The 15,483-nt window shown below is 38.6% G+C and overlaps 1 protein-coding gene across 1 annotated transcript in view; it reads right to left on the bottom strand.

Moving 5' to 3' along the window:
- Positions 1–15,483, bottom strand: part of pdia5 (protein disulfide isomerase family A, member 5) — a 78,838-nt gene that overhangs the window by 56,519 nt on the left and 6,836 nt on the right. The window contains exon 2 of the mRNA XM_061791693.1: positions 27–153. Within this exon, the coding sequence (XP_061647677.1) occupies positions 27–153 (127 nt within the window). The remainder of the gene's footprint in view (positions 1–26; positions 154–15,483) is intronic.

Genomic DNA, 15,483 nt, shown 5'->3' with positions numbered 1-15,483 from the left:
GCTTGGACAACAATTTGACTCAATACCTGTCTTGGTGTAGAGCACCAGAACGTTGGTCCTGGTCCTAAGCAGTTTCTTCAAGTCTTTGTGGTCGCTCACTTTCTCTATGAGGGGAGACACTTTCACTGCATCCAACATCAACGTCAGCCACACCTGGTGATGCAAAACAAAGACAAATGACTAAAAATCTGTGTATCATACCCAGGAAAAATGTCAGCGGGGGATGATGATTCAGCCACACTTTCTCAAATCAATACCAGCCTTTGTGATAAATAATGACATTATTGACATGGTTATGAGTTGTAGTACATGTGGAGAGCGACATCAGCGGGAAGAAAGCTGCTGATCTCAGCATCATCAAACCCGAAACCATTGAGGTGATTTTGTTTCCATCCCCCACATATCTTAGTGCAAGAGCAAAAGCCAGTTTAATCTAGTCTTCCATGGCATCCTTTAAGACATCGTAGCCAGGCTCCCAAAAAATGTAGCACTTAAATGTTTCACTGTTTCTATTTCACTTGCGCTTTTATTGTATTTGAGGATAGACTTGCTATCTCATTTTTGGTCAACTATTTCCATACAATTGTAGCATAGCATGGCCGTGTGACATACTGTGACAAGTGTTATGACACTGCATGGGGATGTCCCAATCAATTTTTTTTGCACCAGAGTCTGAGTCACCTGATTTTGAGTATCTGCCGATGAAGAGTCCCAATCCATTACCCCTGCAATGCATTAAGAAAAAATGAGCGCTTCCAAATTGTCTCATTCATTCATTATCCCATCGCTTATCCTCACTAGGGTTGCAGGCGTGCTGGAGCCAATCCCAGCTGACTCTGGGCAAGAGGCGGGGTACAACCTGAACTGGTTGCCAGCCAATCACAGGGCACATATAACTCAATTATACTTTTTTTTTTTCATTCAAATATAGGTACCCTGACATGAAACAGTTTCATATAGCTGTAAGTCAGCAGTGGTTCAAATCATGTTAAAAAAAAAAACTTTTTAGTCTTGACTTTAGAAATTAAGAAGAAAAAAAAAATACAATTCTGATCATTTTCAGGCGATACTGATCAGCTTTAAAAAAAGAAATAAATGAATGAAAAATTCACCATCGGCCCCGATTTTTGATCAAGAAATCTGATCAGGACAACCCTAGTCGTGATGTTGGTTGGTGTGTGCTGTGATATAAATAAAGTTGTCGCTAGCACATAGCTGTTGTCCATGCATTATTGGACATAACATTTTCGCAGCAAAGAAAAAAAAAAGTTGTTTCTCGAAGTCAGTCATATGGCGACGCTGGTCATAACTATTTTAAGCGATGATCGGAATACGCAAAGCTAGCGAGGCTAACATCTATGTTTATCCACCACCAGCCTATATTGGTACTCTCAGACCCACGCAAAAGTATGAAGACATCACCGCCTTGTTGGTCGAACATTTCCTTATAAAGGCAGCATACAGGAGAGTCTAATGTCTCTGTAAATTGGCTGACTGGAAGACTAGTTGACTAATCGGTTCAAACCCTACAATGCCATGACATCACGGCTATTTTTAATCCACAAATAGTCCAATATTTTGGCTCGGCTATGTTTTTGGACTACGAAATGTCCTGACAGCGCCGCATACAGTGGCGTAAAAAAGTGTTTACCCCATTCCTGATTTCTTATTTTTTTGCATAAATTGTCACACTTAAATGTTTCCCATCATCAAACAGATGATATTTTTCAAAGACAACACAAGTAAACACAAAATGCAGTTTTTAAAAAAATGTTAAGGGGTAAAAAAAAAGAAAAAAAAAAAGTGGTTAATCATACCAGAGTTCAATTTCTCTCGCCACACCTGTTCTCAATTAAGAAATCACTTAAATTGGATCTGCCTGCCTAAGTGAAGTAAACCAAAAGATCCATGCTGAGATCTAAAGAAATTCCGGAACAAATGAGAAAAAAATTAATTGAGATCTATCAGTGTGGAAAAGGTTATAAAGCAATTTCTAAAGCTTTGGGACTCCAGCGAACCACAGGGAGAGCCATTATCCACAAATGGCAATAAATGAACAGTGGTCGGTGGAGTGGCCGGCCAACCAAAATTACCCCAAGAGCCCAGCGACGACGCATCCAAGAGGTCACAAAAGACCCCACAACATCATCAAAGAACTGCAGGCCTCACTTGTCTCAATTAAGGTCAATGTTCATGACACCACCATAAGAAAGAGAATGGGCAAAAATGGCCTGTAAGGCAGCCTTCGATGACAAAAACCACTGCTGAGCAAAAAGAACATTAAGGCTTGTCTCAATTTTGCCAGAAGACATCTTGATGGTCCCAAAGACTTTTGGGAAAATACTCTGAGGTCTGACAAAACAAAAGTTGAACTTTTTGGAAGGTGCGGATCCCATTACATCTAGCGTAAAAGTAACACTGCATTTCAGAAAAAGAACATCATACCAACAGTAAAATATGATCGTGGTAGTGTGATGGTCTGGGGCTGTTTTGCAACTTCAGGACCTGGAAGACTTGTTGTGAAAAATGGAACCATGAATTCTGCTGTCTACCAAAAAAATCCTCAAGGAGAATGTCCGGCCATCTGTTCGTGACCTCAAGCTGAAACGAACTTTGGTTCTGCAGCAGGACAATGATCCAAAACACACCAGCAAGTCCACCTCTGAATGGCTGAAGAAAAACAAAAGAAGACTTTGGAGTGGCCTAGTCAAAGTCCTGATCTGAATCCTATTGAGATGCCATGGCATGACCTTAAAAAGATGGTTCATGCTCGAAAACCCTCAGATGTGACTGAATCACGACAATTCTGCAAAGATGTGTGGGCCAGAATTACTCCACAGTGTAAGAGACTCATTGCAAGTATCACTAATGCTTGAGTGCAGTTGTTGCTGATAAGGGTGGGCCAACCAGTTATTAGGCTTAGGGGGCACTTTTTCCACACAGGGCCATGTATCTTTGGATTTTTTCCCCTCTTAATAATAAAACCATTTTAAACTGCATTTTGTGTTTACTTGTGTTGTCTTTGACTAATATTTAAATTTGTTTGATGAAGGGAAACAGTTGTGACAAACATGCAACAAAAATAACCACTCAGGAAGGGGACCGACACTTTCTCACACCACTGCATTTTGTTCTTGGTGCGTCATAATCGGCTGAGAGACAGCAACACTAAAATTTGTCATTAAAAGTCTAAGTGCACCTTTCAGCTTCCTCTGACTCCCAACAAGTCACTCTAGCAAATGCCGGCAAATGGCCAGTGTGGGAACAGCAGCACGCTGAGACAATTTAATCACAGATGAGAAGCAGAGGCAGTGAAGGTAACAGTGTGCACTCAAATTGGCTTAGTCGCCATTTATGCATGCTGGAAACCGCTTTAGACAGCAAACAGCGAGCGAGGATGGGAACTGATGAGCATTTTCACTTGCAGCTGTCGCGCTCATTTTCTCTTTTTAATGACCAACTGGGCTTGCTTGCGGATTTACGCCACATTCAGAGGAGCTTGTTGACAAGATCAACAGGAAGCAGCAGTTTACTTGGTGATGAACAATGTTCACTCGAGAAATAAGTCACAAAAGGTGTTGTCATTGCGTCGTCTTTGTTATTGCTTTTGTTGTCTTTTCTGTGTCATCCCCTATCAAATTACATACTAGAAAGTGTTATTACTTTTTGTCCCACTTCTCTATTTCTGCCCACTTTGAAACTCAATATTAAAAGGTATTGTTATTGCTATTGTTCTCTTTTATTTCTTTTTGTGGTGCCTCTTCTGTCTGTCCACTCTCAAACTACATAAAGGTTTATTATTATTATTATTAATAATTCATTCACCTGTGTTATTGCTTTTGTGTTCCCTCATTTTAACTTATCACAAATTTTGAATTTAACTAGTTGTGATATTCTTTCCTTTTGTCTTTTTTCTCTCATGCCCCCTGTATAACTATGCACAAGCATGTTGTTTTTGCTGTTTGTTATCTTTCTTCTCTCTGTCCACTTTTAAACTGAGTAACAAAGTGCGATTGTTTTTTTGTTTATCTCCTCCTCTATGCTGTCCCCTCTCAAAGTACAAATTAGTAGATGTTTTTATGAGCAAGTCTTATTGTTAGCTTTTGTTATTACTGCTTTTGTACCCTCTTTTTTAATCCTCATTTCTTGTTTCTTCCTCTCTCTCATTTCCCTGATCACACTCTGGCTCGACCTGAAATGGCTGAACACCGGTCATCGCTGCCAGGGGCTGCGACTGTAGCTATTGCTAAAAAGTCCGGGCGTCGGGCACATCCCCATTTGATGTCACTACCCAGAATGCAGTGTGATGAAAAAAACAATGGCGGTCTATGTTGAAATTACGTTTGTAAAAATCTATAAATCTGGAAATGATTATCGAAAGTTGTATCATTATGTTCCTCAAGTCGAAAGATCATGTATACCAAATGTCATTGCAATCGGAGTTCACTTTAAGGCTTAAGACTTACATTGTATATATATCTAAATGTCAAGCTTGAGTGGCATCCACTGGATCATGAACTTGATAGCTACCGTTGATGTTTGCATTAACGAGTTTAAAGCGTGCAAGTAAACACTCGTATCACCCTTGACTCCATTTAACTGCAGAGTCGCACAGTACAAGAGACATCAGTGCAATGGGGGTGTGTATTGTGTTGGTCTTACAGCATCTACACACTACCGCACTGTGATATCAAACCATCAGACGGACTCGCTCGATAAAAGTATGTGTAAACACAAACATTTGCCTGATGATGGAGTGAGGCGCGCTCTGTACGGACGACAGCAGCATGACAAACAAGCCCCACTCTGCAGTACCGTAGAATAAAATTTTCCTTGATTTTTGACATGTTCTAGCCCGTATGTTAATTTATTACATCATTCAGATACAAAAGATTACTTTTAAAAGGTTTTAAGTTTTATAAGATCTAAACCAAATTTGGTAGCAATAAGACATATTTAGCCAAACTAACTTTTTCTAGTATTTGGGATGTAATATTGTCTCTATGGTGCCTCAGTAAACACGTGGAATATGAATTAAAATCGTCCACGCATTCCTGAGTTCCAGACGTTTTTCTGCCGAGGCCTGAAATCAGGTCATTCGAGGTCATTCAAATTTCGAGCTTATCTACATCACTCGCGAAAATCTCTGCCGAAAATAAACACATACATAAACAAATAGATATAAGTATTGATGGAAAATGTAAAAGCAGGCCTCCTGGGTGTGGTGTGCAGGAAGGGTCGGTGTCGGCGTGAATGATGACTGAACAAAAGACCCGAGATGGATAATTAGCTCGCTCATGGCACAGTCAACTAGGAAACGAAGATGCAGACAGTCTGCAGCACTCCGCAGGGTTTGGATTTGATCCTGAACCAAGTCAACCCTTGCGACTCAGATATAGAAGACATTGGCCTTGAGCTCAGTTCAGACTCATAAATTTCCTAAACATCCTATTTTCATTTGTTGATTATGGCAGTTGTGTTTTAGGAAAAGACAAAAACAATGCTAAATCAATACAGAGGAAGCATACTTGATGTTTTAGAATTATAATTCAAATGATATCTTTGCGTAGATTTCTAACCTTGGTTGAAGTTTTTATAGCTCACATCAAATTTCATTGCTCACATCTAAAAAATATGATCACCCTACAGATGAGGAGACTTCACCGCCACCAGAAAAAAGAGGTCGACTGGAGACACACACCGGGCCAACAGAGAAGTCAAAAGATGGCACAGTGTGGCGTGAAGAACAGATCGGAAGGCATCACTATCACAGGCCAATTGAATCTTACGCTGCAGATGGAGAGCCAACTGCGTTGGTCAGAAGAACAGTGTCGAGTCGCTTACAGAATTTCCTCTGTTTTGTCACTCGAAAAGCATGCTTCGAAAAACCTTCGGTGCAAGAACAATCACGTCACTGTGCGCTGTGTTGATTGCTACAAATACACGTGGCAAATGCAGAAAGGAGATGGCGTGGCAGTGTCAAGTATGTTCAGACGATGTAGAGGGTTGAAGAGCTCACTGTATCCACATCCTGCACAGATTTGTGTGTTTGTATAATTCATTGCAGTAATTTATAAAATGTCTTGTTTGAATCTTGTGCATCAGCAATAAATCTCAAGAAATGAATAACAAACTGTCGACCTCTTACTGAGAAGGGAGGGGAAAATATTTTTTGTTGTGATCACAAAAGTGGAACTATTACTAATTTTAGCCCGTCGAACACAATGCTGTGAGAAACTATTTTACACTAGTTCTAAACTGCTACCTCTCTCTCGTTACATTACAACACACTGATTTTGATAGAAATTACTGGCTCCACGCTTACACAACACTGCATACTTTTTGTGTGATACAACTCAGAGATACACGCCCAGATCTCCTTATAAACATATACAACCCCAATTCCAATGAAGTTGGGACATTGTGTTAAACATAAAAACAGAATACAATGATTTGCATATCATGTTCAACCTATATTTAATTGAATACACTACAAATATATTTAATGTTCAAACTGATAAACTTTATTGTTTTTAGCAAATAATCATTAACTTTGAATTTTATGGCTGCAACATGTTCCAAAAAAGCTGGGACAGGGTCATGTTTACCACTGTGTTACATCACCTTTTCTTTTAACAACATTCAATAAACGTTTGGGAACTGAGGACACTAATTGTTGAAGCTTTGTAGGTGGAATTCTTTCCCATTCTTATTTAATGTACAGCTTCAGCTGTTCAACAGTCCAGGGTCTCCATTGTCGTATTTTACGCTTCATAATGCGCCACACGTTTTCAATAGGAGACACGTCTGGACTGTAAGCAGGCCAGTATAGTACCCACACTCTTTTACTACGAAGCCACGCTGTTGTAACACGTACAGAATGTGATTTGGCATTGTCTTGCTGAAATAAGCAGGGGCGTCCATGAAAAAGACGTGGCTTGGATGGCAGCATATGTTTCTCCAAAACCTGTATGTACCTTTCAGCATTAATGGTGCCTTCAAAGATTTGTAAGTTACCCATGCCATTGGCACTAACACAGCCCCATACCATCACAGATGCTGGCTTTTGAACTTAGCATCCATAACAGACCGGATGGTTCTTTTCCTCTTTGGCCCAGAGGATACGACGGCCACAATTTCCAACAAAAATTTGAAATGTGGAACATGTGAACATTAAATATCTTGTCTTTGTAGTGTATTCAATTAAATATAGGTTGAACATGATTTGCAAATCATTATATTCTGTTTTTATTTATGTTTAACACAACGTCCCAACTTCATTGGAATTGGGGTTGTAGAATAATAATAAAAACAACAACAACCTTGACAACATAGAAGACAAAATTCAAAAGTTTACTTTCACACTTACGAAGATAGTCTTGTTATTTTCAAATGGCACCCTACCCAGGGGAATGAATCAAGAGTCTAGATTTAGCATGTTGAGGAAAGGTGACCAGCGATATATGTAATTGATTTTTTTGTTCTGCTGATATTTTTTCAAACACAATATATTCTATAATGAAATTTGGCCACTGATTGATGTTAATAGCTTGTTTGTTCTTCCAGTTTAATAGAATTGTTTTCTTAGCAGTAGCTACTGCGACAAGTAATGATTATGAATATTTGTTAGGGAGGTCGATTATGCTTAAGTCGCCAAGTATGCACAATGTTGGGGAAAGTGGAATCCTGAAATTCAAAATGTAAGCGTTTTTGTGTAACCAAAGACCAAAAGTATTGAATTGGTGCGCATCCCCATATAGCACGAAATGAGGTATTTTTGCTGCATTCCGCGCATATATTAGATGGAAAAAAGGCAATTTTATGCATAGTGTACTGAGTAAAGTCTGTTCTATGGAGCACTTTATATTGCTTAAGCTGTATATTTGTGTTTTTGTCATTCTAAACGTATTGTTACAAATCTGTATCCAGTCGCTATGGTCAGCGGACATGGAAAGGTCTTCTTCCCATTTGGTGATTGGTAAGTGCATTGATTTAGTACATGAAATTAATTTATCAACTTTTGAAAGATTTCTTTTACTTTGTGGGAGAAGCTTCAATATTTGCTTGACAAACTCCAGCAGTTCGAGGGTGCTCTGGAGTGTTGGTATTATTTTTTTTATTGCTGCTTTTAATCTATTGTATTGAAGAAAATTTCCGCCTGTTATTTGGAATTCTTGGAACAGTTGATCACGTGTCCTAAAAACATTATTGTTGAATAGTTGTTGTAGGTGGTCAATTCCATGTTGTTTCCATGTACTAAAATGAAGGGTTATATTATTAATTTCGAAATCTGGATTATACCAGATTGGGGAGAGCATGCTGGGAGCTAATTGAGATCCTGTAGATTCTAAACTTTGACACCAAGCTATTTGGTTAGCGAAATATTAGTGTTTAAAGTTGGGAGCATTGAGGCCTCCTTCCTGTTTACTTTTCTGAAGAGTGGATAGACTACTTCTATTATCCTTATTTTTTTAATAAAAATGTATTACAGCAGAATGTAAGGTTTGAAACCATTTAAATGTGGTCTTAAACGGAATCATTAAAAATAAAATGTATTTGAGGTAAAGTTTTGGTAAGGTAGTGATTATAGGCAAGTTATTCCATCGTCTTAAATTAGCTGAGATTTTTTCCAAAAGTGGTGTGTAATTTAGATTGGTTAGCTTTGTGAGTTTTGACGAAATATTAATACCTAAATACTTAATGTTTCCTATTGGAATAGGGTAATCTGGGATTTGATCAGCAGGAGTCCATGAGTTTACGGTTATTGGGAGTATTGTTGATTTTGTCCAGTTGATAGAGTAGTCTGATATTTGTGAAAATGTTTTAATGAGGTTGAAGACTGCCTGAAGAAAATACTTGGGGTTCCTGTAAGTAAAGAAGAATATCATCAGCATATAGATTGATTTCGTGTTCTGTCACTAGTGAGCAGATACCTTTAATATTAGCATTCTGATGTATAGCAACAGCAAGAGGTTCGATGAATATTGCAAATAGCATTGCTGAGAGTGGACATCCTTGTCTGGTTCCTCTTTGTAATGTAAAACTTTGTGAAGTAATCCTATGTGTGGTGACTGTCGCTTTCGGCGCATTGTATAATGTTGCTGTCCAATGTATAAATGAATCTCCAAAGGCAAATGTGCGAAGTACTGCAAACAGGAAAGACAAGTTAACTTTATCAAAAGCTTTCTGTGCGTCAAGTGACATGATGATTGCGTTTGGATTTTTACGCTGTGACATGCTTATTAAATTTAACAGACGTCTGACATTATTTGTGGAACTTCTACCTTTAATGAAGCCTGTCTGGTGATGGTGGATTATCGACGGGAGTACCTTTTCAAGTCTCGCTGCGAGGGTTTTTGAGATAATCTTGATATCTACATTAATCAGTGATAAGGGCCGATAATTAGCCGGGAGAATGGGGTCTTTACCTCACTTTAGTAATAACCTAATTGAAGCTGTGTTCATATGGCTACTAATTTGACCATTATCATTTATCTCCTTGACTATTCTGAGAAACAGAGGCGCTAGTATTGGCCAGAAATGTTTAATGAATTCGACAGGGATTACGTCCGGGCCAGGCGCTCGTCCCAATTGCATATTTTTTAATGCATTATGTAATTCTGTGATGGTTAAAGGAACATCAAGGCTGTCTTTAATTTGTGTATTTAATTGAGGAATGTTTAGATCCTTAAAAGTTTCAATTTCTCTTTGATCTGGGTTGTTCGAAAATGCACAAAAGCTTAATTGCATATTCTTCTGTGAGGTGTTTCATTTTTTCCTTAATTCCATTTTCCAATTTTTGTTCTTGTTTTTTTTATACGAAGAGTATGATATGATTCGACCTCTCAATACAGCTTTCCCGGTTTCCCACAACAGAGGTGGGGATATGGTTGGGGAGTCGTTGAATTTCAAAAACTCATCCCATTCCTTCCTAACAAACGAATCAAAATCCGGGTCCTTCAATAGGAACGTGTTGAAGCACCATGTGAGTGGGGGTCCCACACTTGATTAAACTTTTAGATTGAGAGAAATTGGTGCATGGTCGCTGATGATGATTGGATGTTTTTGGGGGGTAATTCTTTGAGATGCCAAATTGTTTGAAAGAAAAAAATCTATTCTTGAGAAAGAGCGGTGAACAGACGAGAAAAATGTGTTTTCTCTTTTTGTAAGTTTTTTCAGCCTCCATATATCAATAAGACCAAAGTCGTCCATTTACTGTTCTAAAATAGTGGGGCATTGTGGCTGATTGCTATTTTGGAGATTTGAGCGATCTATTAGGGGAATTTAGCGTTAAGGTTAAAATCACCTCCCATGATAATTGTAGAATTGACTGACAAGTTTAAAAGAGCATGTGAAAAAAGGTTGGATCACCTTTATTTGGAGCGTATACATTGCCGATTGTGTAAAGCTTGTTAAATATTGTGGCCTGTATAATTACATATCGGCCTTCTGGATCTGCTACTGTACTATTTATTGTAAAAAGTAGTCTTTTATGGACTAGTATTGAGACTCCTCTTTGTCTACAGTTATAAAAGGCCGAGATAACCTGAGTGAAATTAGAGTCAATGAGGCATTTTTCTTCTGACTCACTAAGGTGCGTATCTTGTAATAGGAGGTGGTCTGTTTTAAATTTAGTGGTATAATCCCTAATCTTAATTCTCTTTGCCTGCGATCGAATGCCATTGACATTCCATGACACAAAAGTGTGACATATAATGGGTGCGTGTATCATAATTTTAAAGATTTGGTACTATGCATTTTTTGTTGTTGTTTTTTTTGACAGTTTTTGGGAGATTTTTTTGGTATTGTGTTGACAAATGTTATTTAGAGAGGGTGATAGAGATGCTATATTTAAGTACAGCAAAGCCAGGGTACATAGAAGGGTAAGGAAAAAATTTAACATAAAAAACAAACAGGGACAAGGGGATAATGTGGCGTGTGGTGGTTGCTTTTAGTGCGCAAGAAGAGTTTTGAGCGACTTGTGTGTTTAGTGTGTGTGGAAACAAGCAGAGCAGGAAAGCAGACAGATAGGAGTGAGGATTCATGCTGGTGGCATGCGTGATTTTGTTTTTGTTGTTGTTGTTTGTCTAAGCAAAAGTGGAAAGAATGAAACAAAATACAGTACACTTTTGACAATTCATAACGACAACAGATCAAAAGAAGTACTTATCTAGAAGAGCCAGGGCGTGACGTTGGCATCACGAAACAGTTGACCGTCATAGTTTATCAACTAGCCACGCTCGTTTGCCTGTCACGGTGATTCTTCAACGGGTAAAAGATTTTATACCTCATTGATTTCCTTGGGGAACTGATCGTTCATTCCAAACAAAGTCCCTTTGAGATCCTGACCTTTTGATTTTACAAAAACTTTTTGCTGAAAGTGTTCAAACTTTGCAATGATGGGACGTGGTCGGTCTCCTGGGCGAGGGCCTCCCAATCGGTGAACATGGTGAAAAGTACTCGTCGACTGTATCTTGCTGTATCTTGAGCACGGACATCATACACTTTTTAATCTGATCTTCCTTTCTGATTAACCTAACAGCGGAACAGGACCGGAAAATATGTATATTTTTTATGTATACTTGGGTTATCTTGGTTTGATAACTTTTGTTTGATGATCTTAAAGTAGGGAAACTATGCAAAAATGCAAGAATTTAAGAAGGGGAGCCAATACTTTTTCACGGCACTGTATGTGCTTCCAATCTGATATCAATCAGACACAATCTAGGAGTAGTTTGTTTTTAAAGAAACCTTAAATGTCCAAAATATCCTCAAATGGCCACTTTATAGCAAAATGGATGACTTCCTGTGTCTTTTCCAACATGACTTCTTCAGATTTTTTTGTAGGTCTACTTGTTACAGACATGTCTACCAAATTTCATGTTGCACAGTCAAACTTCAGGGGCTGAATTTTCCAAAAAGTCAAAGAACCCCTGAAAATTACCCTAAATGGCTGCATCGAAGCAAAAAGGCTGACTTCTTTTGTCTTTCTGGCATGGCTTCCTGTGGATTGTTGTAGGTCTCTTGTTATAGACATGTCTACCTAATTTCATGTTCTTCAGTTAAACTGGCTTCAGGGGCTGAATTTTCAAAAAATTGTAAGAACCCCTTGAAAATGACCACAATGACCCAAAAAATGGCTAACCTCGTGTCTTTTCGAGCATGACTTCTTGAGACTTTTTGTAGGTCTACTCGTAGTAGACATACCAACCAAATGTCATGTTGCTCTGTGAAACTGGCTCCATGGGCTGAACATTCAGTTATTCAGAAAACACCTGGAAATGAACAAAATGACCCCCAAATGGCTGCTTCTGTAAAATGGCTCATTTCCTATGTATTTTCTGGTATGGATTCTTGAGACTTTTTGTGGGTGTAATTCTAGACATGTCGAACAAATTTCATATTGTTCAGTGAAACTGGCTTTCGGTCTGACTTTACAAAAAAATTGGAAGAACCCCTTGAAAATGACAAAAATTACCCTAAAATAGCTGCTTCAAAGTAAAATGGCTGACATCCTGTCTTTTTTAGTATGACTTCTTTGTGGGTCTACTCATGATGGACATGCCAACCAAATTTCATGTTGCTTCGTGAAACTGGCTTAGGCAGCTGAAATTACCAAAAAAAATTCCAAGGACCCCTGGAAATGACCAAAATGCCCCTACAATTGTGACTTTGAATGCCAAATGGCTGAATTTGTGTCTTTTCGGGCATGACTTCTTGAGACTTTTTTGTAGATCTACTCGTGATATACATGCCTACCAAATTTCAGGTTGCCCAGTCAAACTGAAACTGAAATTGCCAACCGAAATCCCAAGCATCCCTACAGTGAGGCTTTGCAGGTAGGGTCGGTGGCGTGGGATGATAGCGCGAGCAAGCAGCAGGTGTTGAGCCTCCGCCCCGCAGCATCATATCATCCTCCATCTGCTGTGACAAATGTGCTTAATCAAAGGCAGATGCTTGGTGGAGGAAACAGTACCTCATAATAAATCATGACAGAGTTCGATAAGGGCCTTCTGCCCTCTCTGAATAAAGACTCTCGCTGTACCTTCACTTTACATTTTTCCTTTCCAAGAAGGACCACATGGGAGAGATATAAAATTGTGAGAAAAAAAGTAGAAATCTGACAATAAGTGTTTTTTTTTGTTTTTGTTTTTTTGGAGGAGGGTGCAATCCAACGATAAAAAAAATAATAATTCATACAGTAAGAATAAAGTCATATTACACAATGTAAAATAAAGTAAGTTGTACTTTTTCTGAAAAAAATTGTTTTTTTCAAGTCATAAAAAACTTTTTTTTTTAAATAAGAATTGTGATCTTTTAATATTACAATTTTTTAAGCAACATTTTTTTCATTTCCGTCCCTTTCTTAAAAAACGACATTATTTCAAATTGACAGTGCAGAACATCCACAAACATAAATCAATTATGATGAATTTTAATGCATGACACCCCATCACACATGATCACGGGACAGGGATAATTCTTGCCAGTTGTGGACCTGGTAACCATAGTAATAGGGTGGTTGGTGGGTCTTCACACTTCTCTTGGCTTGACTCCTGGGGCCTTTATTGTGTGGCATTTGGTTTTACAAATGGTTCAGGCAGCGGCAAAAGATTTGTTTTTTGGCTTTCCAAGTGAAAAAGGAATACGTGACCAGTCAAATAGCTAGACTGTCAATCGACAGGGGAAGAAACGTGGTCAGCTAGCAAGCATTCCAAACTGTGCTGATCACTTCAAACTGGCGTGTTTTGAGAAAGGCTTAGCAGAAAGCATTGGATATAGAGGCAGAGGCTGAAACCAGCTGCGGTGCCAACTATTTTTCCTACGGCCATCGGGACCTCAACCGCCAGGCAAGAGAACTAAATCTCGCAGACAAGAACACATCGCTATCCTCATAGAATTTGTTTGTATTTGCAGTTTTCCATACTCTTTCACAACTTAACAGCTGATGTGTGTGTGTGTTAATGCAAATATTAAATCGGTCATTATGTCACCAGTGTACACAAAGAACACAGTACACACGTTAACCTTTGTACCGTCCATATTTGCAAAAGACAACACAAAAGGAAGCCGAGCAGGAACAGGATTCTGTCAGAATAAATTACATGACTGTATATGACAACAGGATTACTTTACATACTGACATACTATATATTGACCCAAAATCAGTCCTGTTTTCTTTATTTATCCATTCAAATGTGACTTTGTGTATATATTACATTCAACTTTTTCATGCGCTATGGTCTCCAAATAAAAAAAAAAAAAAAAAGCCAAAGAAAAGTAAAGCACACTTGTGGTGTTGTTTTGTGTGTAACCTTTACAGGACATTTTTAAGACATTTAGGAGCATTTCACTTTACAGGTTCTACTGTCCCACAAAATAAAGGTACACCTGAGGTCCAGTAAAACGGAATTCTATTTTCTAATTAGTGCTGAGGGATACGGTTACATGTATATATTATGGTACATTTTCGCCACTCACCCAAAAATCAAGACTTTCTCCCAGGCATGATATCAATAGTATTGGGCATCGAGAATCGAAAACCAATTGGAAATGGGACTAATGTTCCGGTTCTCCCGGAACCGTTCAAATTAAAAACTTCGGTTCCCAGTTTCGATGCCTAGTCCTCCAGCCACGAAGAAGAAGTGGCGAAAAACAATGAAGAAGCGGCGCTAACCAACGAAGACGGCCCACAATGATGTGCTTGTGCCCAATGGCCCAAAAGTGTGTCTTAACTTTGTTAAAATTAATGACCAGTCGTCTCAGTGCAACACTTGCAATAAGATTATATTGTGCAAAGGAGGCTTTCACGATGTGTAGCGTCTGACGCGCTCGGAGCCTCAGCCTACACCGCGCAGAGCTTCAGTCAAGTCAACTCTCAGTCAACTGGGTGAGTGAAACAATAAAATACATCTATGCCAACATTGAGACAGCTAACAAGGTAAACGGTTGCTTGCACTTTTATTGGTGGTTTTTAGCATTTATTTTTGTCTTCAAACAAACGTAAGCACTGATGACAAAGAAAAAAAAAGCTTAATTTAACACGAGGCTAAAACTTCACCATAGCAACTTTACATCACAATGAATTGGGACAATATTCACATCAACGTTGTCTCACAGTAAATTAGTAAATGTATCACAAACACTCACCTTGTGCCTCATCGGTGGGGAGGGAAATGAATCAGTGTTTTATAGCATTTGGTTCCATCCATTAAAAAATATCACCGGTGCAGTGTGAAGTTACTTTTCGTGCCAAAATGCTGAGTTCCGGCGCATACCCTTCAAAATAAAAGGCTACAAGCTTAAAACGGGAAGTCAAGTAAAAACTTGCACATATAAACCATTTGACGTGATGAAACAGTCCCAAATAATTATTTTAACAATGCTATATTTAACTTTTAACTGAAACATTAATTGATGAATATTAAGTCCATTGGGTTAGTTCCACACACTTTGCCTTTTAGTTCATAGGTTTGATATTGA

This window comes from Phyllopteryx taeniolatus, chromosome 12, assembly GCF_024500385.1.
Source record: "Phyllopteryx taeniolatus isolate TA_2022b chromosome 12, UOR_Ptae_1.2, whole genome shotgun sequence".
Taxonomy (NCBI): domain Eukaryota; kingdom Metazoa; phylum Chordata; class Actinopteri; order Syngnathiformes; family Syngnathidae; genus Phyllopteryx; species Phyllopteryx taeniolatus.
The sequence above is the reverse complement of the archived record's forward strand: the minus strand, read 5'-3'. Positions and strand labels throughout refer to the sequence as shown.